The 26804-nt window shown below is 30.6% G+C and overlaps 9 protein-coding genes and 1 pseudogene across 10 annotated transcripts, besides 7 other annotated features; 4 read left to right on the forward strand and 6 right to left on the reverse strand.

The window, feature by feature from the left end:
- Positions 1 to 638: 638 nt before the first annotated feature.
- On the forward strand, positions 639 to 1233 carry TVAGG3_0601200 (NOT2 / NOT3 / NOT5 family; the record flags this gene model as incomplete). The annotated part of the gene is made up of 1 exon (XM_001580701.1): positions 639 to 1196. One exon carries the CDS (start codon positions 639 to 641, stop codon positions 1194 to 1196), a length of 558 nt encoding a protein of 185 aa, XP_001580751.1.
- A 1731-nt stretch (positions 1234 to 2964) lies between these two features.
- Positions 2965 to 4122, reverse strand: TVAGG3_0601210 (glycosyltransferase family 31 protein family; the record flags this gene model as incomplete). Its single annotated transcript, XM_001580700.1, has 1 exon — positions 2965 to 4122. One exon carries the CDS (start codon positions 4120 to 4122, stop codon positions 2965 to 2967), a length of 1158 nt encoding a protein of 385 aa, XP_001580750.1.
- Positions 4123 to 4274: 152 nt separating this feature from the next.
- On the forward strand, positions 4275 to 4589 carry TVAGG3_0601220 (post-chaperonin tubulin folding pathway; the record flags this gene model as incomplete). The annotated part of the gene is made up of 1 exon (XM_001580699.1): positions 4275 to 4589. One exon carries the CDS (start codon positions 4275 to 4277, stop codon positions 4587 to 4589), a length of 315 nt encoding a protein of 104 aa, XP_001580749.1.
- A 945-nt stretch (positions 4590 to 5534) lies between these two features.
- Positions 5535 to 6174, reverse strand: TVAGG3_0601230 (rubrerythrin family; the record flags this gene model as incomplete). Its single annotated transcript, XM_001580698.1, has 1 exon — positions 5542 to 6165. One exon carries the CDS (start codon positions 6163 to 6165, stop codon positions 5542 to 5544), a length of 624 nt encoding a protein of 207 aa, XP_001580748.1.
- A 411-nt stretch (positions 6175 to 6585) lies between these two features.
- On the reverse strand, positions 6586 to 6816 carry TVAGG3_0601240 (uncharacterized protein; the record flags this gene model as incomplete). Its single annotated transcript, XM_001580697.1, has 1 exon — positions 6586 to 6816. One exon carries the CDS (start codon positions 6814 to 6816, stop codon positions 6586 to 6588), a length of 231 nt encoding a protein of 76 aa, XP_001580747.1.
- Positions 6817 to 6980: 164 nt separating this feature from the next.
- Positions 6981 to 7945, reverse strand: TVAGG3_0601250 (DNA-templated transcription, initiation; the record flags this gene model as incomplete). The annotated part of the gene is made up of 1 exon (XM_001580696.1): positions 7212 to 7583. The coding sequence occupies one exon, from the start codon at positions 7581 to 7583 to the stop codon at positions 7212 to 7214; it is 372 nt and encodes a 123-aa protein (XP_001580746.1).
- A 1028-nt stretch (positions 7946 to 8973) lies between these two features.
- Positions 8974 to 11979, reverse strand: TVAGG3_0601260 (calcium-transporting ATPase protein; the record flags this gene model as incomplete). The annotated part of the gene is made up of 1 exon (XM_001580695.1): positions 8988 to 11948. The coding sequence occupies one exon, from the start codon at positions 11946 to 11948 to the stop codon at positions 8988 to 8990; it is 2961 nt and encodes a 986-aa protein (XP_001580745.1).
- A 911-nt stretch (positions 11980 to 12890) lies between these two features.
- Positions 12891 to 13459: a mobile genetic element.
- Positions 13460 to 14654: a mobile genetic element.
- Positions 14649 to 18905: a mobile genetic element.
- Positions 17034 to 18140, forward strand: TVAGG3_0601300 (histidine kinase family; the record flags this gene model as incomplete). Its single annotated transcript, XM_001580693.2, has 1 exon — positions 17034 to 18140. The coding sequence occupies one exon, from the start codon at positions 17034 to 17036 to the stop codon at positions 18138 to 18140; it is 1107 nt and encodes a 368-aa protein (XP_001580743.2).
- A 1992-nt stretch (positions 18906 to 20897) lies between the features above and the next one.
- Positions 20898 to 20935: a mobile genetic element.
- A 1174-nt stretch (positions 20936 to 22109) lies between these two features.
- Positions 22110 to 22146: a mobile genetic element.
- Positions 22147 to 22231: 85 nt separating this feature from the next.
- Positions 22232 to 22272: a mobile genetic element.
- A 478-nt stretch (positions 22273 to 22750) lies between these two features.
- TVAGG3_0601340 (rRNA binding) lies at positions 22751 to 23315 on the reverse strand (the record flags this gene model as incomplete). The annotated part of the gene is made up of 1 exon (XM_001580692.2): positions 22869 to 23291. One exon carries the CDS (start codon positions 23289 to 23291, stop codon positions 22869 to 22871), a length of 423 nt encoding a protein of 140 aa, XP_001580742.1.
- Positions 23316 to 23528: 213 nt separating this feature from the next.
- Positions 23529 to 26755, forward strand: TVAGG3_0601350 (annotated as a pseudogene). Its single transcript has one exon — positions 24173 to 26755. A coding segment is annotated over exon 1 (2583 nt).
- Positions 26756 to 26787: 32 nt separating this feature from the next.
- Positions 26788 to 26804: part of a mobile genetic element that runs on past the window's edge.

Here is a 26804-nt window from a genome sequence, read left to right on the forward strand (position 1 = left end):
AGAAATGAACGTCAAAAAACATTTTGTGCACTCAAAGGTGATATTAGGGTCATCTTTGTCCAAGGACCATGCTAAATTTCTCTGTATCGTTGAAATGAAAGTAGCCAGAACATAGCAACTAGGCCATATCCTCAGCTAATAGAATATGTTTGACAATGCTTTATAAACTAAAAATGTTTTTGTCTTCAAATATCATATAGAATATAAAGAATAAAAACAAAAATATATGGATTATATCATGGAAAATTGCAGAAATTCTCTTTCTCCTTCCTAAAAGAATCCTTGAAATCTATTTTATTATTCAAAGGTACTCTTTGGACAAAATCTCTTATGTTTCAAAATCGATTTGGTTCATATAGCATCATTCCACAATAGACTCTAAGTCAAAAGAAACAACAAGCTCAAAAGATTCAGAAATATTGCATTTGAACCAAAATGAAATAGAATTTACTAGAAAATATCCTTAAAATTTAAATTAGTAGCCATTCACCCTTAATTTTTAGGAGAATGCACTATCAAATATGCAATTTTGACATGGCTAAGAATTTTGATAAAATTTGTGATTTAAATGCCTTTTCTTATTATATTTTGAACTTACAAACAAAAAATTATACTTCATTAATTTTGTCACTTTTTATATGTCGAAGAGCGCCCCTATCAGCCATAACCAGATTGAAAGAAATTCTCCTAAAAACAACAATTCGGCTATCCCATGTGTTGTAATGCAAAAAGTTCAAGAACCAAAATTTCCTTCGATTGAAATTTCAAAGCCTTATGATTTCGAGTCAAATTTCATTCAGTCACAAAACATGGAAGCAGATCCTGAATTTGAACTTCCAAATCTTGGTATAGATTTTCAAGCAACAACACCATTACTTCCATATGTTTATTATATAGGTTCTGATTCTCCAATGGCAGCTCAAGGTCAATACCCGGCATCAATATACTATCCTCATGAGCCTGATTCAACAAATGCAATTAATAGAATTAAATCATTCAACGATTTTAGCTTGCTTTTCATTTTCTATGTCCATGCTAGAGAAAAAATACAATTTGAGGCAGCCCAAGAACTAACTAATAGAAAATATGTTTATGATAAAGAAAATAAAATTTGGTATAACCCTGCCGGTCAAATTTTCGAATATAATACATGGTCCTTTATTGAGCCATCAGACTATGGCAAAATATCGCGATGAAACTATAGAGCTCATATATTTGTTATTTGTGTCTAAATACTACTTTTATATAAATATTTTTTAATTTTTTTCAACTAGAAGAAACATGATTAGTCTATATTGGTTAAATCGTTTCATTAATCTAAGAAAAAAATAGATTAGAATGGTGTTAATGTATTCGAAATTCAGATCCATGTCCTGTTTTGGTAGCCTATATAAATAAAGTATTAATTTTGAACAAAATTTTGATTTTTTATTTTTGTTCAGACATTTTGTAAAGTTGCGGTTTTTCTAAAAAAGCGAAACAGGTCATGGATCTGAATTTCCAATATATTGCTGATCATATCAGCGATTATATTAATAACGAAAACTTTTTCGATATATTTGATATGCGAGATATCAAAACAATCATGAAATACTCACGATTGACAGCAGATCAATACGTTACTCTTCTGAAACAATTTTCATCAACTATCAATGGCAAAGAATTATATACGTGTACACGAAAAGCAAATGTTACTATCAAAAACTTCGAAGAAGCCATTTCAATTCTTAAATCTGTCAAGAAATACATGAAATTCAATATATTTGATGGTATTATTGATTTTTTAAAACAGAATGAGGAAGTAATAAACGGTTCTACTAACAAAACATAAATATTTCAAGATAAATGCAAAGCATTTCAACATGAAAGTCAAAATGCGACCAAAGATACGACTACCGTAGTAACTAATGAAAATTGCAATCATTCACAAGATATTTTAACTAAAATCACAGAACTAAAGGAATCTAATGATTTTGAAACCGTTTACAAATTCCTTGATGAACTTTCTTCGAATGGAAACCATGAAATGATTTCAAAATCAATCGAAGCAGGACTTTGGCAAAAGATTGCTCCTAAAAAAATCTAGACTTGAGCATGAGAAAAATGTTCTTCATATTGCAAGTGAAAACGGAAATCTCAGACTTGTTCGATCACTCATCGAATGTGGCTGTGACAAAGAAGCAAAGAATAATGATGGATGGACTCCACTCATTTGGGCATCATCTTATGATAAACTTAATGTTGTTCAATATCTTATCTCAGTTGGAGCTAATAAAGAAGCAAAGACTAATGATGGATATACTCCACTCATTTTGGCATCATCTTATGATAAACTTGATGTTGTTCAATATCTTATCTCAGTTGGAGCTAATAAAGAAGCAAAGGATAATGATGGATATACTCCACTCATTTGGGCATCATCTTATGATAAACTTGATGTTGTTCAATATCTTATCTCAGTTGGAGCTAATAAAGAAGCAAAGACTAATGATGGATTTACTCCACTCATTTTGGCATCATCTTATGATAAACTTGATGTTGTTCAATATCTTATCTCAGTTGGAGCTAATAAAGAAGCAAAGGATAATTATGGAAAAACTGCACTGATGGTTGCAAGAGATAAAGTAAGAGATTACTTAACAACTATTTGTGTCAATTAACAATCATATACTTATTAAAAAATTTAATTCATCAACTTTTCAAAATATTTTAATTGTTACATCACCTAAAATACATATGATCTCTTATAATTTCCTTCTTAGAACGAGATATTATAAAATACTTTGTATTGAGAACTTGATTCAAATATAATAGAAGAATGCGATAATTGCAAACGTTAAAAAAGTTTTTTTGGATACATTATAAGAAATTTGTTTGGGAGAGTTTAAATAAATTAATAAATATATTTTTGTACATTATTAAAATAAACTAAAAGCAATTAAAATAAAAATAATGTATATATGCTTATAACACTTTTACTTCTGGGCATTTAATTCTGAAATGAAAATTGATGATTTCTCCTTCATCCTTTTTATAAAAAGTAACATTATCGCATTCGTCGCAGCAGTGGAATGTTGCATGAACACTACCAGAAAACTCTTGTTGGTATACTTTAGGAACCTGAGTTTCATTAAAAATGGAATCAACTTCGAATGTTGGATAAATTGGAGAAACAGCCTTAGATAGGATGGAATTTTTGGAGTCTTCGGTTAACGCATAACCAAATCTAAGGAAAATTTCATCAAAATTGTTTTCATATGGAATTTTAATTTTTCTGCATGCATATCGACTCCATGAGACATAATTTTCTTCATTTCGTGAGTTTGTCCATTGTGAGTACATTCCGTTATGAGCAAAAAGGATTTCTTTAGGTAAAAGTTTATGAAATGTTGCAGGTGGGCGATTGCATAGGCCATCTTCTATCTCCATTAATGGTGGTCTTGAGAAAAATTGTGATTTAAAGTTTTGTATTCCTTTTCCAAATTTCCAAGTTTCTGGATCTATATAATCTGATATGCATTTTGCGAAACGCATTGAGCCAGCGTAATGTCTATCGTTATACTTTTTATTGCATTCAAGGAAATGTGGTTTCAATAATTTCATCATCGAATTACTAATAACAACGCCAGCGCCTCCTTGTGGAAAACTAAGGCAGTCTTGCGAATGATCCTTTCCGAAGACAACATCTGGCCAAGCACAATAAAATTTCCCAATTACAATAGGTTCAGACTCATTAAAGCGTGAAACAATATCAATAAGTGTATCACGTGAAATATATGAATCATCATCAAGAAAAGCATACCATTTTTTAGAACTGTTTTGATTAAAAGATTCATCCATGGATTTAACAAAACGAGGTTGAGCTCTTTCCCATCCATTTGGTCTCCAAAGGTGTCTTGCACAGTTACCAAGCTCATGAATGTGTATTTTAGAAGGCTTGGCAATGTCTACAATCTTCGAATAATATTTTCTTGGAAAATAGTCAGTAAAAATGTTAACATCTGGAAAATGCCGAATCCATGTTTGTGACTGAGCAACTATTCTATCATGAATACATTCATATCCTGACCAAATATTAATTGAAACATCATCTATTGAGATTTTAAAATTATTTCTGTGCATCATGCTCCTAAATTATTATATATGGTTAAATAATATAGATATAAATTACCTAGAAGAATTTCTGCGAGATAATTTGTCGGGGCTAAATATAAAATATAGTTGATATAAAAAGTGACGATTTTGAATATTATAAACGTGCATCATTTTTTTGCATGGACGCAAAAGTTGCCCGTCAGCTTAAAATTAATCTTGGTGCCGTCAAGAGACTCATCAAGGAGAAGGCCAGTTATGAGCAAGAGGCCAAGGAAGCAGCTGATAATGTCCAGAATACAACACAAGAACCAGGCACATACGAATACAAGAAACTTGTTGAACTTCGTGAAGAAGCTGAAGCAATGATCAAAGATTGCGAGCGTAGACTTAAGGACTTTGTTGGTAAGCTCCAAGCTTCATTAAATGAAGCTAATGGCTTCCCAGATGATCCAAATGTCATCGAAGCAAAGCAAGTCTTAGAATCTATTAAATAAATCATGAATTTGTTTTACAAACTAAATCTTCCTTGATTTGATATTTTATATTTTACAAATATAAGTACTCTTTCTATGTGATATTTGAATGTCAGAAGAGATTTTTGCTATGAACAATAGCTGTGATATATTGATATGATTATCTATGATTTCATTGTCACCTTTTTAAAATGAGTTTTGAAGGTGAATTTTGTCATCCGTATATTGATAGACAAATAGAAATACCCGAAGTTGCAGAGGCTGTAAATAAATTGATCTCAGAAGAATTGGAACGTAATCCAATGCCTCCTTATAATAAAAAAAAGATTCCTAAGCCAGAATATATATCTGTTATTGAAAATAATGCTTGCAATAAAGCCAAACTGCAAGACCTATATCATCAAGAAGCTTTATGTACAGTATTATCAAAAAGGCAAAAAGAATTCTTTGAATCAGAACTAACAACTCAAGAACAATATATAAACAGGCTAAAAATACAAGAAAAGCAACTAGAAAATGATATATTACAAATAAATAAAAGAAGATATGAAAATCAAACGAAAGCGCTTCCAATACTTCAAAATTTACAAGACAAATCACTTAATTTAATGCATTCTATCAGAAAAATGGAAGAAGATTTAGAAAATCTGAAAAATCAACAGATAACTACGCCAAATAATTAACTAAGTAATTTCAAACAATTCTTTTAATGAAACTTATTTATAACTTCAATATACTAATGTTTGTACAACTAAATTTTTGTTTTTTATTTCAAAATAGCTTTTATTTCTTATTTATTGCCACTGATCATCCTAGAGATAATATATTAATGAATTTAGTACGAAAAGTAACCATTTAAAATCAATATTAATGAAAAATAATTTTGATTTCTAAGAATACTGGAGTTTTGCATTGAGATATAGCAAAACTAGTAACTAAGTAATGGTTCAGTTTAGATTTAATAACATAAATTTTATTCGAATATTTCCTTGATTTGATAAAAGCTTTGAGCGTGGCCACAAACCGGACATTTCTCTGGAGGTTCTGGACCTTCAAAAATGTTACCGCAGTTTCTGCATTTCCATTTGTAATCCTTGGATTTCTTGAATAATGTATCTGATTCGAGCTGATCAGCGAGGAGGCCAAATCTAATTCTATGTTCACGTTCAACTTCAGCGACTTTGCGGAAATATTTGGCAATTTCTTCGAAACCTTCTTGTTCAGCAATAGCAGCCATGTGTGGGTAAGCGATATTGTTTTCTTCAGCTTCACCACGTTCTGCTGTACGTAAGTTTTCAAGAGTTGTATTTATTTGAGTATTAGGGATAACCATCTGAAACGTTACTGGTGTTGCTTCGCCAGTTCCCATCAGCTTGAGGAATTTTTTAGCATGTTCACGCTCATTTTCAGCTGTTTCTAAGAAAATTTCTGAAATCTGTTCGTATCCTTGCTTTTTAGCTTTGCTTGCATAAAAATAATACCTATTTCTTGCCATGCATTCGCCTGTGAATGCAGCTGCAAGGTTTTTTTCTGTTCTACTTCCTTTAAGATTAGGTGCTTGAGGAGGAGTGGCTGGAGGAGGAGCTGGTGTTGTCATCAATATAAATAATGTACAAAATTATTACCGTGTAAACTATTCGTTGAATTCAATTTTTCAATAAAATTCGGAATCATTTTTGATCTAAATAACGAAATTAAAACATTAATGTGGATTTAGATCAAACCAATATAATCTACTTCAAATGTAGAAAACATGATTATGTTATTTGATTGTTGAGAATACCAAATTAAAAATAAATTTAATAAAATTAATGAAAATTTAAAAAATAAATAAGACAAATAAATAATAAATGCTGCTTTACATGCATCGTTGTAAGAAAAATTGCTAAAAGTAGCAATAAATATTTGAAATGATAAAGCCGATTGTTAATGATCTGATATGGTAGGTATGCTATTGAAAGGCTGTTACGTAGTGAATTCAAACAACAATTATACTAATATATGATGGAAGGTAAAATCATTTGGAATTAATGATAGTAATGCGATCATTTGAAGAAATATATTCTTTTCTGGACTGAAATACATTGAATGGAAGTGGTAATTGTGGAGGTGGCTCTGGTGCTTGATGAAGCATTCTAATTGTATCAAGTTTATTCTTTATTTCATCGTTATGACTGGAAAATATTTCTGTTTTGTCGAGGTTCTCTGGTGGTTGCATATCCCAGGTTGAAGTAGAACTCCAATCCATCAAATGGTATTTTCTATTATAATATCGGTGCTGCACGCCGATATGCTATTATAATATTATGTTTCTAAACATTCTATATTTTAATTAACAAATGTAAGTAATATCAATCATAACAACAAGTGCTTACATGAGCAACGTTTTCGGAATACTGGTGAAATAAATTATTGATTATGGAGAGAAAATATTAAGATCTGTTAAATAAATAGACATACCTGGTGTTTTCTTATCAATAACTACAATAATATCAATGATATACTTAAGAAAAGTACAAAAAATGATTCCATTCAACTTAAAAAGAAGGGAACTACATTAAATCTAAGTAGTTAAATAAATTCACATATCTAATATTTAGTATAAAACATTATGAATTTTATATCAATTAAAGAACAAGTAAATTACATTTTGTTATTATTATCTGTTTTCTGAGGAAGAGAAACAATAAACTCTGGACGGTTTACATGTATTCCTCTTTTTGCAAGTGCTTGCTTCAAATCAGAAAATTGTAAGTCCAATTTCCTGATCTTTCCCGGATTTTCTTGGGCAGCTCTAGCTTTAGCAAAATCTGAGCAGTTACGTAATACCTCGCTAATAAATTTTTGTGTAACTACGCTAATTGCGCTTGTGACACGAGCATCAGTTGTATTAAGGCCTGATTCCGCACAAATATGTTTAATAACACTGTCCGGAATTGGAGATGGATAATCTTGAAGTTTTATCATGAAATTTTCAATGTCGGCTGAATCTTGTGCATTGGGATACTGCATCATTTTTTTTCGGAATGCATTTGAAATAGTTTGTTCGAATGTTATAAAAATATATAGATAACTATATACTATACCTCAAGTATGGAACTTTGATAAATATATCAATTTAGGCTCTAAACCAGAGGAATTAATTAAATTTTTGCAATATTTGATATGTCAATATAACCTTCTATTAGTTAAATATGGTCTTTGAGATAAATTCAAAGAATCAACTAATTTAGAGTGATTTTCCAAAGTCAACCTCATAAATTATTTACCAAAGTACTTATCACAAAAGATTACCACTGACGAGTGCTACACTGAGACCTCTGAATCATCTTATTCCTAAGCAATTGTTAGGAATGAACTCTTTGATCTCCAAATGATTAAAAAATGTGTGGTGCGGCCAAAATATCTAGAATTGGGATCTTTATTTCACTAAGAATAATGAGTCCCATAAAACTCCCTTGTTTGAAGTGTGTATGGGATTTCTATAAAAAGTGACATGAAATTATGAATGTAACAGTTGTTAATGATATGACGCTTTTTTACATAATATTTACTATATTATTTATGATCTCAATGCGTCTGGAGTTTATAGATCCATTTACAATATACTTTAGCCCTCATTTTATTCTAAAAAATTATGAAATTCAAAGAATTATGTTTTCCCCATTTTACTCAGACTCGCCAATTCTAATCACCGCGATTTCACTATTTCTTTTATATAAGATTCTATCAAAAATCGAAGATACACATTTTTATAGTTCACCAGGGTCATTTTTATATTTACTTTTATATGCTCATATTGGTGTTATTATATCTGGGTTTATAGAACCTGAACCAGGACTTTCATCACGTACTTTTTTGTTTTTTGTGTTCTTATTCTGCAAACTATTCTCAAATTTATCAATAGAAATCAACAGAATTGCGAATCATTTCATACCACTCACAGTTTATCCTTTTATTTACATCATCTTACAATTTTTGTTTGTATCGGAAGACAGAAACGTTGCAAAACTATTTCTTTTGTTCTGGTCTCATGGTTACTTCTTCCTTCACTTCATGGCGAATACAATTACTCATCGTAGCTTCTTCCAAGCCCCAGAATGGCTTGATAGAATACTTTTAAGTATAATTGTATGATGGGTTATACTTATTTTAATACTATACCTTTTGTTTGTTTGTATAAAAATATTATTTTTGAAATATCTACTATTTAAACTGTTATTTTGCTCTTAACCCTCAGTAGCCACCGATTAAAGTATAAATACCAGCGTATACATGATAAATCTGAGGGAAAAAATTTAAAAGATTCTTATATTGATAAAAATACCAAAAACAAAAAAAGAATAAGTAAATAAATAAAAGAAAAGATATTTAAAAATTGACAAAAGCGACGCAAAAAGATATAAATTTTTTGTCGCTTTACGGGATGAGGTCTTCTTCGATTTGTGGCTTAGCTGCCTTGGCTGGCTTAGCATCGACATCGATTTCCTTCATAGCGTTCTTGTCATCCCACTGTTGTTCGTGTGTCATGCCAGAGTAGTAAGCGCGAACCTGCTCCTTACGCATTCTTCTGTAAGCGTTGAGGTTCTCCAATGTGTGATCTGGAAGGTGCCAAGCGTTTGTGATGAATGCCCAGACGAAAGCTCCGACTGACATAGCCATTGTGATGAGCCATTCCTTTGTTGTTGGCTTGACTGTGTAGAAAGCACGGCCGAACCAGCAAACGATTGGAATCTGAACAACAGCAAGAGAGATGAGAATGGCATGGAAGTAGTAGTTCTGGAAGAATCCTTGCCAAACAGAGCCATCGTTAGAAGCACGACGAGCAGGAACGAGGTAGAAAACGTTCATGTAAACGAATGTGTTGAAAATCCATGAGCTTGTGTTGTATTTGTTTTCTGTTGGATCTACAACACCAAAGATCTTTTCGTGGCCAAAGAGGATGAGGAACAAGCAAAGGATCTGGTAGCATGTCTGGAAAGCGATGTTACGGAAGACGATGTTGGAAACAATTGAATCGTTGGAACCATATGGAGCACGCTTGAGAAGGAAGTCAGCTGGTGGACGTGTAGCGAGAGCGAGAGCACCAAGAGAGTCATCGATAAGGTTCATCCAGAGAACTTGGATTGGCTTGAGTGGAGAGTCACCAATAGCGATGGAACCGACAATGGCGCAGGCGACAGCGACGAAGTTAACTGGAATCTGGAATGTAAGGAAGCAACGGAGGTTATCGTAAATACCACGGCCCCACTTGAGAGCGGAAACAATGGATGAGAAGTTATCATCGAGAATGACAATATCTGAAGCGACCTTAGCGAGTTCTGTACCGCACATACCCATAGCGAAACCAACGTTAGCCTTCTTAAGAGCAGCAGAGTCGTTGGAACCATCACCTGTAACAGCGACGACTTCACCGCATTCCATGAGAAGAGAAACAAGGCGGTACTTATCTGTTGGAGAGGAACGAGCGAGAACTCTGAGGTTGTCGATCTTGTCGATGAGCTGTGTCTTGGAGAGGGAAGCGAATTCTGCACCTTCCATGACGATATCTGTTTCGCTGGAAATGATACCGCATTGCTTGGAAATGGCACGAGCTGTAGCAATGAAGTCACCTGTAACCATACGAACAACGACACCAGCTTCTTTGCAGCGCTGGATGGCCAATGGAACTTCTGGACGAAGTGGATCCTGAATACCAACTAAGGCAATCATTGTAAGATTTGATTCGACGAAGTTTGGATCGGACCACTGCTGGGATTCTTCACCAACGATTTCACGGTATGCAATAAGCATTGTTCTGTAAGCCTGAGAAGCGAAGTCGTTGACTTTGGCGAGGACGGATGCCTTGAAGGCTTGGTTGGCCTCCTTGACAGAGCCATCGTTAGCGAGGTAGTGAGAAATGAGTGGAAGTGAGAAATCTGGAGCACCCTTGAAGTAGACGTGGCATCCGTTTTCAGATGATACGACTGTAGACATTCTCTTCCTGGCGGAGTTGAATTCGTTGAGGTAGAGAATTGGGTTGAGTTCACGGATTTCCATGTAATCCTTACCAAGATCTGAGATCATCTTGAGAAGAGCGCATTCAGAGGATGAGCCGACAAAGACGACCTCGTCTGTGCCTTCCTTGAGTGTGTGGGAAGCTGTAGAGTTAATAGCGATTGATTCGGCTAATCTCTCCTTGACTTCTTCGATAAGATCTGGATGACCATCTTGTTCGACACCGTCCATCCAGAACTTGACGACTGTCATTCTGTTCTGTGTGAGGGTACCTGTCTTATCTGAGCAAATTGTTGTAGCACCACCCATTGTTTCGCAAGCAGAAAGGTGGCGGACGAAGTTCTGGTCCTTCATCATCTTCTTCATTGAGAATGAAAGGCAAAGTGTGACAGCGAGTGGAAGACCTTCTGGAACGCAGCAAAGGAAGATTGTGATGACGGTCATGATTCTGTTAAGGAGATCCTGGATGATTGTCTTGTTGAATGTCTTGCTCTTGAGTGCCTTAACGAGATGAGCAACCCATTCACCAATAACAACAACAAATGTAACAGAAGCGCAAACAACAGCGACATAAAGAAGTTGGACAGCGAGTTTGTTGAGCTTCTTCTGAAGTGGGGTTTCTGTCTCTGTTGCACCAAGGTTTGTGATTGTGGTCATTGTAACACCGTACTGAGAGTTTGGACCAACAGCGGCGACAAGAGCTGTACCGATACCGTTCTCAATAGCACCACCACCACGGAGGAATGGATCCTTGTGTGTGACCTTGACACCAATCGGTTCACCGGTCATGGCTGAGTTGTTGATTGTGAGGTTAGTGCCGTTGATGAAGACACAGTCTGCGGCAACAGCGTCACCAGCCTTGAGCTCAAGAATATCACCGACCATGACTTGTGTTGACAAGATTTGTTGTCTTTCGCCTGCACGGATAACCGTGACGGGGAAAGTATTCTTGACATTGTTGATTTCGAGATATGCCTGCTGCTGCTGGTAGTTCGTCTGCGCCGTGACGCATGAAACGAGCATAAGGGCGAAAACAATAGAAATGGTATCAATAAACTCTGTGAATTCAAGGTGTTTGTAGTGAACAACGAAAACGAATACAAAAGAAATAAAAATAGCAACGAAAAGAATCTTCAATGTAATATCTTTGAAGGTTTCAATGTAAAAGCGGCACCATGTTTTCTGTGGTGGATCTGGTAACTTGTTGATACCGTAAAGCTCAATTCTATCATGGTAGTGGCTTTCGGCTTCACCTTTGGAAATACCATCGACAAGATTTGTCTTGAACATTTCAGCAAGGCCTTCTATACCTCCGGCCCTGTTAAGGATTTCGACGTCCGATCTTTCGAACATCTTGATGATATCGGCTGTATCAAGCTCCATTCGAAGATCTAATGAAAAAAAATAAAATAAAAAAAAATTGAATGAGATAATAGATAGAAGCCCGATAGCTATTGTGTAAAGTTCTCAAATGTGCATCTCACTTTTTATTATTTCTCCGTCCGTTTTTAGTAAGCTATTTGTATTCAGTAAAATTAATCAGAGAAGATCGAGTTATGTGGTCATGAGAGTATTCAAAATAAAAAATTTTTTTAGATGATGTCATCGTTAGATTTATATTCATAACATTTGACGATGTGTTTTCATATGAAAATTGAGTTTAATTTGTTACTTCTCGCTGTGAAACGTATTCGGTCATTTTTTTAAAAATTAATTTTTTGTTAGAGATAAGAGCTAAAACTTTGCAGACAACTCCCCCATGTCTAGCAAATTTAGCATTCGTCTCCCATTTTTATATATTTGGTTTAGAATGTTCGAAAATACGTAATATGGTCATTAATATTAATTGAAAAGAACCTTGAATTAATTCAATCTGATCTCACAAAATATTTTAAATTACAAACTTTGTAGTTTGAATAGATAATTAGTATTAAACTCAAATAACCAGTTTATTTTTGAATAAAATTATTTGAATTTATTCAATTTTGTGAATTTTCCTTCAAAAATCAAGTTTAAATATCTTATTTGCCATATAATTATAAATACAATGAAACATATTCGAAATTGAAAAGAATGACTTTTTCTGTTCTTTCAATCATTCAATTTGAATTTTGCAATATTGGATTTCTCATTAAATAGCTATTAAAAACAACAAGCAATTTAACTTACATTCAAATTTATTTGTGTTATATTCAATCTTCTCAAAACTTATAATTTTCGGCTATAGCATGATTATATGCTATATAATATAATAAACCTATAATAGTATCATTCTTTCAATTATTTGAAGAGAAAACCGAAAAAATCTATTTTCGGTCTATAACATTTTTCTCGATTTTTCTAGAAATTGAATTTTTTAAAAAAGAAAAAAATCAAAACGTATACATTCAAGAAAGACTATAAATGAAGATTTTTCTATTTTTTTCATTCTAAAACATCTTTTTTTGGATAATTTTTTTTTAATAAATATGTAAGAAAGATTGAAGAAAAAGTAAATTTACTTTAAGAAAATTCGTTTTACATGATGTAAGACCCATAACAACTATAAATATTCAATTATTTAAAATAAAAAAAGAAAAACAGATTAAATGTATCTCACATCAAAATCCATTGACCTAAGGATGTTAAGTTTCTGTTTTTAAAAGTTGATATTTTTTTTTAATTTTAAGAAAATTAATAGCATGTTATTAGACAATAGGAGTGTAATGATATTGACTAAACAGAAATGAGAGAATAGAGATATAATTTTGATAAGCAATCTTGCGAACAAATTCTGAAGTAAAATCGCGATCACTAATTGAAAATTACGATCATGTACTGAAAAATGACGATCGAATTGAATGAATAGAATTATATCTAAGAAAAAATAAATTGTATTTAGAAGATGAACAAAGGGCAAACCCAAATTTTAGCTAAAAGTGACAGGGGAAAAAAACGTTTAGTATTAAAAAAAAGACCGATGAGAGCTTCGTTCGAAATATAGAGGGAACTGAGAATGCGCAACCATTCTCAGGGAATATTGGATGCTATTCCCGTTCCCTCTGTATGGAAAATTGAGGTTTTCAAAGGGAGTTAAAATAATATCAAATTTATACTAATTTACTTCAAAATACAAAAGTATTTGACAGCTAAAATTAGTTACTTTAGCAAGCCTATCAATACCCTTTTACGATTATTGTTACTTTTTCGAAATAAAAGTAAAAACAAATTTATACTAATTTACTTCAAAATACAAAAGTATTTGACAGCTAAAATTAGTTACTTTAGCAAGCCTATCAATACCCTTTTACGATTATTGTTACTTTTTCGAAATAAAAGTAAAAACAAATTTATACTAATTTACTTCAAAATACAAAAGTATTTGACAGCTAAAATTAGTTACTTTAGCAAGCCTATCAATACCCTTTTACGATTATTGCTACTTTTTCGAAATAAAATAAATTTATTATCAAAAACCTTTTTTTTTCTTAGTAAAAATAAAAATGTTATTTTATATCAAGTTTTTATTCATAAATTTTTATAATGTTGTATAAATTTCATTAAAATTTACGTACATATTAAGGTACTTATCTTCTACATATATAATCTTCATTAGATATATACATGATAAATAAAATTCATAAAACATTAAAAATCAAAAAATTAGATGAACCTTGGCAATTAAACTTTATTAAATAATAGTTGTTTATAAATTATATTATATTATTATTTAATATTATTTTGATAATGAAGATTTTATTTTGCAATAATATAAACGAAATTTTTTACCTTATGAACTTTTGATGCAAATATGCAAATTTAAAATAATAAAGAAAGCCGCGAGCGAAGCGATCGGCTTAGTTCGAAGATTTTGATTCAAATCTTTGCTGATCTGTAATTCGCGGAAGCCGCGAGCGAAGCGATCGGCTTAGGTCTAAGATTTTGATTCAAATCTTTGCTTATATTCCTTAAATTCTTTATGAAACTCGCAACAGTTCCATAAAAAATTTTAAATTCTAAACTGTCGAAATTACCGATCGGTAATCACACCCTTCACGGGTGTGTCAGTTTTTACAGGTGTGTCACTTTTAGCTAAAATTACCCCTACTCACTGAAACTTGTTTTGACGGCCCAACAATAGCATTTGTAGTAGGAAGAATTCCCAATAACGAGCGCATTTTCGATAATTGTTTTTCAATATGATCAAGAAGGTCCAGCTTATGTTCTAGATTACTAGACATTTGATTTGTAGAAGGATGGTTTTGATTTTCTGGTTCTAAATCTGAAGAGTCTGCAATATTTGAATTTTCGGAGCGAATTGGAGCATCTGAACCTTGATTTGTATCGGCTTGCTCAAAATTAGTTTGAATTGGAGTGGATGAATTAAAATCTGGATGATTTAATGTTTCATTAAATAATGCCATAATTTTTTCTCTTTTTTCATTAATAAACTTAGTGATCATTGTATCTTTATCTGTTAGATCGATCGATTTGAGTATATCTGCATCATGAACTGGAATATTTTCGAACAATGAACTCGATTCTATGGAACCATATGGAGAAATCTCGTTCTGAGCCAAAGAAAGATCACTTACGTTGTATTGTTTGATAGAAAAAATTGTTTTCTCAAGTTCTTTTTGAAAGCAGTCAAGAATATAATTTTTGTAGCTATCAGTGATAACGGTTTTTATATGGCGCTCGATCTTCTGGTTATTTTTGATGGCGTTATATTTATCTAATTGGATTTGAGATATCTTCTTAATAGCTTCATAAATGTTTGGATGTTTTAACGAAGAAAATTCTGAATGCATACTCTCGAGGCAATCATTAGTGAATATTGCAGTTGCATTATTATATTGAGATATTAAATTGTAGTGCGGCAACCAAACTTTGTTGAAATAATCAATATAATCTTTGATCGAATCAACTTTATTTTGATTAATTATATGCATTGTAAGTACAAATTCTTCATGAGACATGAATGGAGTAATAGAATATAGCTTAAATAAAGAATTTTGTAAAGTATTGAAATTTTTTGTATAAAGTGCTACAAGTTTCCTGTGTAAAGCTTGTTTGAAATGAAATAGGCATCCAATTATACGGACTTTAGGGAAAATTTGTTGAAGTGCCTCTATCATTCCCTTTTCAAAATCACAATGAATTTGAATTAGCTTTGAAAATTGAATACCCTTGACAGTAAAAATATATTCAAATGCCTTCTTATAAGATTCAAATGTGCGGTTTTTCATGAATATAAATAAAAGTGGTAGATATTGATTTGTTGAAGGTTCACAAATCATAATTGTTAGCATCTGTCCTTTTTGAAAATGTTTTGGTGTAATTTTAAAAGTTCCATCGCAAAATAAATCTGTGGCTTCTTTTGCAAATTGAATTGCCTTCTCAAAACCAAAAAACATCGTCTCACAATTTGCTTGAAAATCATGGCCAATGAAAAACTGCTCGCCATTTATTAAACAAAAATTAGCAATTTCATCGTCTGTAATTTTTTCTCCAACAGAAAATTTTCTGGACTTATTATAAACTTCCCTGACCAATGAATCTTTAATTAATGGGTTTTCATCAGTACCAACAGCAAGTTCTGTCATAAATTTTTTAATCTGCTGAAAAGTGCCGTTGTCTTCAGAAAATTTTGCCATTGCCTTATTGTATATTTCTGTCAGAGTCATTGATTTATGAAGATCATTTTTTTCATTTTGTAACTTTTTAAATTGTCTGCATTCGGGTATATGTTCCTTTTGTAAATCTTCGGAAACTGAACTGTTCTCAATTTTAACTAAATAACGTGCTTGACAAGAATGATCGATGCAACGGTAGTAACGTTCAATATTATTTGAATTAATAATATTTGTATGATCATGCGAATAAAGCATATCTTTGCGAACAATTGTATCAGGATATTTTCCAGTAACTGCGGGAATATTTTTAACTGCAATATAACTAAAATATCTTCTGACAGCTTTAGATTCATTTTCGGCGTATTTAATATTAAAATATTGAAGAACTTGTTTGATTATATTCGTTTTTTCATCTCTCGATGTTGATTTTTGGTATTTATCAGATTGTTCCCTGATAAATATTTTATTTTCGTCTGTAAAGTTTGCTCTTTTTTGATTAAATATAGATGATTTTCCCATTAAAAAATGAAATGATGCAAAATTTACGAAAACCGTTCGAAAATTGAATCAAAAATGAAAAGTAATACTTAAATGAGGAATTCTTTGAGATATTGGTCTTAGATTGAATGTAGCGTCATTCTTATATAGAATATATATTCATATCATCGGAAATATGATAAAAAGCATATAATAAATGTCAAAAAAGTGAACAAATAAGCAAAGATATTTTTTAAAAAACAATGAAAAGTAATACTTAAATGAGGAATTCTTTGAGATATTGGTCTTAGATTGAATGTAGCGTCACAAATTTCACAAATATAATTTACTATACAATTTTATTCATTTTTTTAAAATGGCTGACGACAGTCTGTATCAACTAACTCAACTAGTCAAGCATAATGATTATTCTTCGGATTCATTAAATCAACTTTATCAATGCATAAGTACAATGACAGAAAGATCAATTGGATGCTTGAATTGGGATAAATTTTTCAAAAAAATCACAGTGACTGATGAAGTTCTTTTACATTTTTTAGCATCCGTTTTAAACATTGAAAAGATATCAGAATGTTTCAAGGATTCTATTTTTTATCACAATATTAATCTTGAAAAATTCAGTAATTTAACTGAAACAGAACAACAAACAATTTTAAATTCCTACAAAGCGGATAAATTTACATATTACATAATGTGCTCACAAATTGTAAAATCAAACTGGAACAATTTATCCCAAACTTTAGTTAATATTGCAAATCAATATTTGCCATTTTTAGATGAAGAAAAGCAAATATATATATTTACTGAAATAACTGGCAATTATCAAAATTTTGAAATTTCAGTTGCAAACTTGTTACTTTTTTATGAAAACAATGAAGAAAAATTAAGCAACTGTTTTAATTTAACATTGTTCCAGCAAATTTATTCCAAAAATGGAATCGAGCAAATGATATTTTTTGCTGCAAATACAATTTGTTGCAATAACACTTCTATCAATTTTTACAATCTCCTTGAAATTGAAGAAATGAATCCATTTGATTTTTTTTATTTCTCAATTCAATATAAAGAGATATTAAATTGCGATGATTTTCCAAAAGTTACAGAAGTAATCACAGGTTTAATCTCAGCTTCAAATATTAATGCTATTATGCGAATTTGCCAAAAAATTTTGGATAAAATTACATTTTATAAATGTAATTATTGCCATATTACCTCAATATGGAATTTTATCACAAATGCAGCAATAATTCTTCCTGATGAAGATTTATTAATCAAATTATTAAAATTCATAGAAAAAACAGAAAAAGCAACAGATGAATTATTCGAACCGGAGAATGATTTGGGTTTCTATGAATATTTAAATTCGATTTTCTCAGATATTACATCTGCGAGAAATAAGCAATTTCTCTTGGAATTTCTAAATACCCATGAAGATGACTTCACTTATGATCAAACATTGTGAGGTAATTTTTGATCAACAAATTGATTGAAATTCCGATCAAAAAAAATCACAAATTGGATCAAAAAAAATCGAATCTCAAGTTAAAAATAAAAAATTTCTACATTTTTATCAAATTTAGATTTTTTTTTCAAATTATGCGAATTGATTGAATAATTGCATATTTTATCCCATGCATCTAGAAGTATGTGTAATATTTTTGCTTTCATCAAGAAATTGTCGAATTTGATCTTAATTTTTTTTGAAAAATATACTTTTAGAAAAAGAAATAGTGATTGAATAGCTGCCCATGCTGTAAAAGGGTTATTTTTACAAGTAAAAAAATGTTATTTTTCGAGCAAGTCGAGGCTTTTTTACCATCTTATTTTTGAAAAATTTACGAAAAATTATATCTGAAAAAACGCTTCATTTTGATATCTTACAATGATAAAATACCAATGTTGCTGGGATATAATAGCTACACCTGGACATCTACTACATTAATGCGTATGACAGGTAAAGTTGATTTCAAAAGTATAGCCTGGAAAGATTACAATAAATCAACGATAATTCAAAAAATTTTCTTATAAGTTAACATAATAAAAATTTAATTTTTATATTGCTTGTATTATACTTAAGTATATAATATATTTAAATCTTAGAATGAAAATTCGGGACGCCCTAGCTATTCAATTTTCCCTTAGGACGCCCATAAACCTCTCAAAAATGTGATGTAAATATCACAATTTTGAGAAATTTACACTAGGACGCCTTAGGACGCCAACCCCCTTTTTTACCAATTATAGTGGCAAGTGGTCGATCAAGTTCTTTTTCACGGGTGATAGAATTATAGCTTATATGAGGATTTACATTAATTTTGCCTCTAATTATGAATTCAGGAATTTATCGCAAAAGAAAAAAAAATTAACAATTAAATTTTGCAGGAAAATTATTTAAAAATATTATTTCTTATGCATAATGGAGATTGGAAATTCTGGTTTGCAAAACTAAATTGATAAGTTGACAACCTCAGAAAATCTCACAATCTCCATCGTTAAAATCAAATCAATTTCAATACACAAGGAATTTCTAAGCTCTCAATTTTGAAAAGAGAATAAAACAAACATTATTAATAACTTTTATTGCTAGAATTATGATTATTTAATATTACTTAAAACGATATATACTAGAGTCAAAATCTCGAGCACAAAAGTGACATTGAATACTTGTAAGTATTGAATTCCCATGTAAACTATTCATTTCTATCGTTTTTTGTAGTCCACATTTCCTCACTCTCGATTTTACTCATAAAAATATTAAAAAATCACTATACAATATATAAAATATATATTTATATGGTTAAAACAATGTTATTTTTGCGAGATTTCATCTGAAATTAAAATTAGGGATTTTTTGAATTTTGAACTAAAATTTGTGATTGGCAAATATTGAATAATCGATTGGAATATGAAAGAAATACTTTAAAATTGAATAGAATGTGCCGATAGAATTTTTCTCACAATTTTAAAAAGTTGTTCAAATCCTATTTTTGATTGAGTTTTTGCAATTGTTATATATCAAGTGACAAGCTAAAAATAAAATTTTTGTTGCACTACTATTTTTGCAACAATTTGTAAATTACGTGCATCCCTTGTATTCCAGTGATCAACATCGAGATTACATATTGTAAGAAATCCTTTTGAAGTAGATCTCTATTTGAATTCAAATTCGGACAGTCTATTTCATGTTGCTTCGTGAGAATGTATATAATTTGCAATGTGAATATTATATAATTGATTCTGTATAAATAAGTAATTATGCTTTAGGAAACTGCTCGGCATTGCATGAGATCTAATCTTATAATAATTTTTTAGATATGTTGAAATATGTAATATTTAGCTTCAATATCATTTATTATGGTGTGTCTTTGCTGTTTTTTTTTGATATTGGATATCAATGACTCTTCTGTGAACGAAAAAATCATATAAATCATTAAATTTTAAACGTAAGCGAAACTCATTCAATTTATTATTAGAATCAAATCTATTTTAAAATTGAGCTATTCGTTAAATCACAAAAGGATACTTTATATTTTTAGTCAAAATTTGTTGATAGGAGCTTATTGGCGCAATCTCATGTTCTTCCTGGAAGCAGCGCACAGACCAGTCAGAAGCGCTCCTTCCAGGACCAGAAAGACTAGAAGGGGGCCCTGACCTTGAGAAAGGACCCCCTTCCAGGTCTTTCTCCAAGGAACATTGTGCCATTGTGGGAGACATGCAGAGGCAATGTCTCCCAGAATGATACATTGCGACCAACACGAGTGAATGGGACACTCTATTCTTTCAATTTTCTCATTAATATTTTATCTTTTTTTATTAGATCAATAAATAAACTCTTTTAATGTTCACAATTACATAAATCCATATGAATCAATTCGCTATTTATTTAGTCTCTAATTTTAATAGCTTTTTTGAATCTTGCAATCTAAATAATTAATATATGCAGGTCATTTTATTTTTTTCTTAATTACATTATATATAATAATAGATTATATGTCCAAATCGAACAAATTGTGAATTTTTACTTTTGAATGGTATTCAAATTTACCCTCTCCTAAGAAAATGCCCCAACAATACATTTTATTGCAGTTGTTGGAAAATGCATATTTTAGATTTTGTTTTATTTTCATATAGAGATCATGCTTCTACTCAATTTTCTCTATTAATTTTCGGCTCTTGAATTCAAAACTCTTCTCAAAAATGGAAGAACTTTATATTTGTTTGTTGTAAACAGAAATTCATCAAAAGTGACACCTCAGAAAAGCTAAAATATTGAATTTTTGGAACTTTTGATAGAGCACGTTTTTAAATATTAATTAAAGTAAATGTATATTTTGTAAAGATTCTTTTTAATAAAAAAATAAAATTTTGAAGAAGAACACAAAATCTTCTGAAAAATAATATCACATAAACTCATATTATTTTCTAATATATAACTATTTTATATAAAAATCAAATTCAATGATCTTAAAAGCGAAGGATAAACCTCAAAATTTACGAATATAATGAGTGGGAATATAATGCTTATCTATCATAAAACCATATGAAATATCAATTTTTGCTTTACGCCTAATTTTTGACGACAATTAGCAAAAAATGTTAAATGTTAACACTCAGTCCATTTGAATATGAAAAATAAAATTGGCTTTGATTAAATGTTTTTATTTATCATGCAATTCTTCTTGCGACCAAAGATTTGAATAAAAGTTCAAAAAATAAGATAGCTTAAAAATAATATACGGTAGTGTTTACTAATAGATGAATAGTATATAAATTCTATTAAAATGGATTTGATCCAAAAAATATAAAAAAAAATAATTGTTATAATTTAAATGAAGAAGTAATTTAAAACGATTTTATTTATGATCAAATTTTATATATTTTTTTGGATCAAATCCATTTTAATAGAATTTATATACTATTCATCTATTAGTAAACACTACCGTATATTATTTTTTAAGCTATCTTATTTTTTGAACTTTTATTCAAATCTTTGGTCGCAAGAAGAATTGCATGATAAATAAAAACATTTAATCAAAGCCAATTTTATTTTTCATATTCAAATGGACTGAGTGTTAACATTTAACATTTTTTGCTAATTGTCGTCAAAAATTAGGCGTAAAGCAAAAATTGATATTTCATATGGTTTTATGATAGATAAGCATTATATTCCCACTCATTATATTCGTAAATTTTGAGGTTTATCCTTCGCTTTTAAGATCTTTGAATTTGATTTTTATATAAAATAGTTATATATTAGAAAATAATATGAGTTTATGTGATATTATTTTTCAGAAGATTTCATTCTATATGCCTATGAAAAGTACTCTCAAAACTAGCTTTTTCCTAATTATAATTAAATCTAGAATATTGTATTATGCTTAGTATTATTTCATTTTTCTCATTCAATTTAGAATTTACAAATGTCAAAAAATTGAGAGCTGTCACTTTTGATGAATTTCTGTTTATTACACAAATATATTTCTTATCATATTTCTAATAATATTTCCTAAAGCGTCACTTTTTACTTCCTCGATGATTATTTCCCTCTCAAAAAATTCAATAGCTTACATTTTGACAGAACTTAATATGTAACACTGTAAATCGAATAGTTAAATTATGTCTCTCAAATCTTGACATTTTCCCTTTATTATGTTATCGTATTCAAATTACCAATCGCACCGTACATCATTTCGGATAGTATTTACCTAGATTTTCGATAAGGATACATCTTCACATCAAATATTTGATCCAAAACCATTATTTCATTTTTGATGTCGATTGTATTGCAATTTACATGATTTTAAGTATGATCATGATGAATTAAGATATAACCATATCATTGTTGAAGTAAATTATATATTACTTTGGACTTCTTTTTAGAGTTTAAAAAATATAAAGTTTTTATTGTTAAGTTGGTTCACAATAGAAACCATCATTTGAGGGTAGGATAATATTAACTTGGATTCCAACTAATAAATATATTACAAGAAAAGATATTTATCGAAAGATTTTTCTTAGCTGATTCAATCGCTTAAACTATAACTAAATCGTCAATTTTTTTCGAAACCAAGTGTTACATAAAAACATTTTGTTAGATCTCTTATACGAACTGATAATTTTTATTTCAACCAATTTAGTATAAAAAATAGTAGGCAATTTGTATAATAAAAGATGCATACTGCATAAATGTTTATGCGAATCCGATTTCGGTAGCAATGTTCATAGCCTCAACATTAGCTGGAAGGCGGATGTAGGCTTTCTTGACAAACTTGGATGTGATAACAGTGCAAACCTTAACTGGCTTAACCTTGTAAAGGCGGTTGAAGGCAGCAGCGATCTCTGTCTTTGTAGCCTTGATATCAACCCAAAATGTCATTGTGTTCTCGTTTTCAATCTTGACTGTAGACTTATCAGATGTAACTGGGCCGCGGATGATCTTGTAATCATTGCGCTTAAGAGAAACTGGCTTAACAGCCTTATGCTCGAATGCTGGGCGCTTTGGAACAACCTGAGCAGCATTCTTGCCGAACTTTGTGAAGTTACGTGTCTTTGTGACCTCCTTCTTCTGACCTTGGGCGAGAGTCTTTGCAGCAGCCTGAGCTTTGCCGGACATCGAAAGGCCCGACCATAACCGCCCTATCGTCGCCATTAATTACTAAATAATTTTAGCTTATATTTATTATTTTACTAACAAACAACTTTGAGAGTTATAAGAAATAGGATTTTTATTCAATTATCATCAAAAATAAAATATTTTTGGATAAAAATCAAATGAATTTATTACTTAATAAATATAAATAAATTCAAAAAACATTATATAATTTATTTGGTGAAAAACAATAAAGATATATTATTATTTGATTAAACTAGGGAATTATGGTAATTCATCTAATGCAATCACCTTTAGTATGTAATCTCTCCATATCAGTTGCATCAGAACAAACGAGTTAACATTTCTAATTTGATACTGAATGATATTGCTGAGGAGACAAAAGGAATAGAGAACATAATTTTTTAGCCTTTGCTGTAATCAGTCGCCGGTTGTATTGAATTAACAATGAGCCGAATTTTAGATAAATCTAAGATATGCTTTTGAAGTCATGTATGTTTATGTAATGCCTGGTTCTATCTCTGATTGCAATATTTCTTGATTTTAAAATATTAGATTTAATTGTTGTATATTATAGTAATCAGAAAGTTTGATGAATTATTTTCTCGCTGAATATTATTAATTGCTCTGTATACATTTCATTCGGCACTGTCTCAAGGTAGAAGACTTGCTTGATCCCTCAATAAAGCAAGATCTTTTACTCCAGGGTGAACTTTTTAAAAAAAAAATTGACAATACCGTTAAAATTTTTTCATGTCTGAACAAGTCAATAAAACACATAAACACAGTGAATTGAGAGATATTTTTCATATCATATTGATTCATATAATGCGTTGTATCAGTTAAAAACGAAAAATGAAGAAGAATTAAACTTTATTTACAAAATGATCAAAGCAAATTTGATTGAATCAAATATATATCACCCACAAGCTATTATAAGAGACATTTTAAATATCATTCCGTATAATAACCGTTATGCAAAGTCATATTTGAAACTTTCTAAACTCATATCTGATGATTATCACGTCAAAGAAGTTACAAACATACCATATAAATCTAACTTCCTCTTTTATAAAGAATATGGAATTAAATTAGATAAGTCTGATAATTTTGAAACAATTAAATCAGAAAATCTTGATATACTTTCGGAAGATACAATTTACAAAGCAATAATGGATAATAACAAAGAGCTATTTATATCATACACAGAAAGAAAAGGATTTGATGAGAATCAACAACTGAGAAGCAGTTTATTCTCTAATATTAATGAAAATTATTCATTACTTAAATTATGTTGTTACTATGGGGCAGTTCATTGTTTCAAGTTCCTAAGAACGGAATTTCACTCAGAAATAACTCAAAGATGTCTAGAATTATCATTTTTAGGAGGAAATCAAGAGATCATGAATGAATGTTTGAAATATCACAAACCAAATTATGAATGCATGAGATTTGCAATTATTTCACACAACATTGATTTTGTTACATTCTTGATGAATGAATATAATATAGAGATCAATTTAGAATTTTGCACAAAGTATAAAAATCTTGAATCCTTTTTAGTTTGCTTAGATCAAGCAAGCAAAATTAACGAATGTTTTGTTTATTCAACATATTTTGAAATTCCATCCTTATGCGAAAATATCCTTTCAATTGGTGCAGATATTAATAGAAAAGTTTTTCCCGGAGAAACCGCTCTTCATATTGCAGCAAAAAATAATAGTAAAGAAATAGCCGAACTTCTTATTTCACACGGTGCAAATATCAATGAAAAAGATGTTTTTGGGCAAACCGCACTTTATAATGCCGCATGTTATAATAGCAAAGAAACTGCCGAACTTCTTATATCATATGGTGCAAATATCAATGAAAAAACTACTAATGGAAAAACCGCTCTTCATACTGCAGTATTTCATAATTGTAAAGAAATTGCCGAACTTCTTATTTCACATGGTGCAAATATCAATGAAAAAACTAATGCTGGAGAAACTACTCTTGATTATGCAGCATTATCTAATGGCAAAGAAACAGCCGAACTTCTTATTTCACATGGTGCAAATATCAATGAAAAAGATATGCACGGAAAAACTGCTCTTCATTATGCCGCAAAAAGTAATAACAAAGAAACAGCCAAACTTCTTCTAGCGCACGATGCAAATATCAATGAAAAAGATATTTTCGGGCAAACTGCACTTAATGATGCAGCAAGTTATAATAGGAAAGAAACAACCGAACTTCTAATTTCACTTGGTGCAAATATCAATGAAAAAAGTAAAAATGGAGAAACCGCTCTTCATTGTGCAGCAAAAAGTAATAGCAAAGAAACAGCTGAATTTCTTATTTCTCATGGTCTAACTATCAATGAAAAAGATAAAAAGGGAAAAACTGCTCTTCATATTGCAGCAAAAAAGAATTGTGAAGATTTTATTGAACTTCTTCTTTCACATGGTGCAAATATCAATGAAAAAGATAAAAATGGGAAAATAGCTCTTCATATTGTAGCAAAAAATTATAGTAAAGAAACAGCCGAACTTCTTATTTCACACGGTGCAAATATCAATGAAAAAGATAATGATGGACAAACCGCTCTTCATTATGCAGCATGCTACAGTGGTAAAGAAGCAGCCGAACTACTTATTTCACATGGTGCAAATATCAATGAAAAAGATATGCACGGAAAAACTGCTCTTCATTATGCCGCAAAAAGTAATAACAAAGAAACAGCCAAACTTCTTCTAGCGCACGATGCAAATATCAATGAAAAAGATATTTTCGGGCAAACTGCACTTAATGATGCAGCAAGTTATAATAGGAAAGAAACAACCGAACTTCTAATTTCACTTGGTGCAAATATCAATGAAAAAAGTAAAAATGGAGAAACCGCTCTTCATTGTGCAGCAAAAAGTAATAGCAAAGAAACAGCTGAATTTCTTATTTCTCATGGTCTAACTATCAATGAAAGATAAAAAGGGAAAAACTGCTCTTCATATTGCAGCAAAAAAGAATTGTGAAGATTTATTGAACTTCTTCTTTCACATGGTGCAAATATCAATGAAAAAGATAAAAATGGGAAAATAGCTCTTCATATTGTAGCAAAAAATTATAGTAAAGAAACAGCCGAACTTCTTATTTCACACGGTGCAAATATCAATGAAAAAGATAATGATGGACAAACCGCTCTTCATTATGCAGCATGCTACAGTGGTAAAGAAGCAGCCGAACTACTTATTTCACATGGTGCAAATATCAATGAAAAAGATAAACATGGAAAAACTGCTCTTCATTATGCAACATGTTATAATTGGAAAGAAACAGCCGAACTTCTTATTTCACATGGTGCAAATATCAATGAAAAAGATAAAAATGGGAAAACCGCTCTTTATTATGCAACATTTTATGGTTGGAAAGAAATAGCCGAACTTCTTATTTCACATTGTATAAATATCAATGATAAAGATAAAGATTAAGAAACTGCTCATCATATTGCAGTAAATTGATATAGGGTGTCCAAAGGTG

Source organism: Trichomonas vaginalis, chromosome II, assembly GCF_026262505.1.
Source record: "Trichomonas vaginalis G3 chromosome II, whole genome shotgun sequence".
NCBI classification, from domain to species: Eukaryota; Parabasalia; order Trichomonadida; family Trichomonadidae; genus Trichomonas; species Trichomonas vaginalis.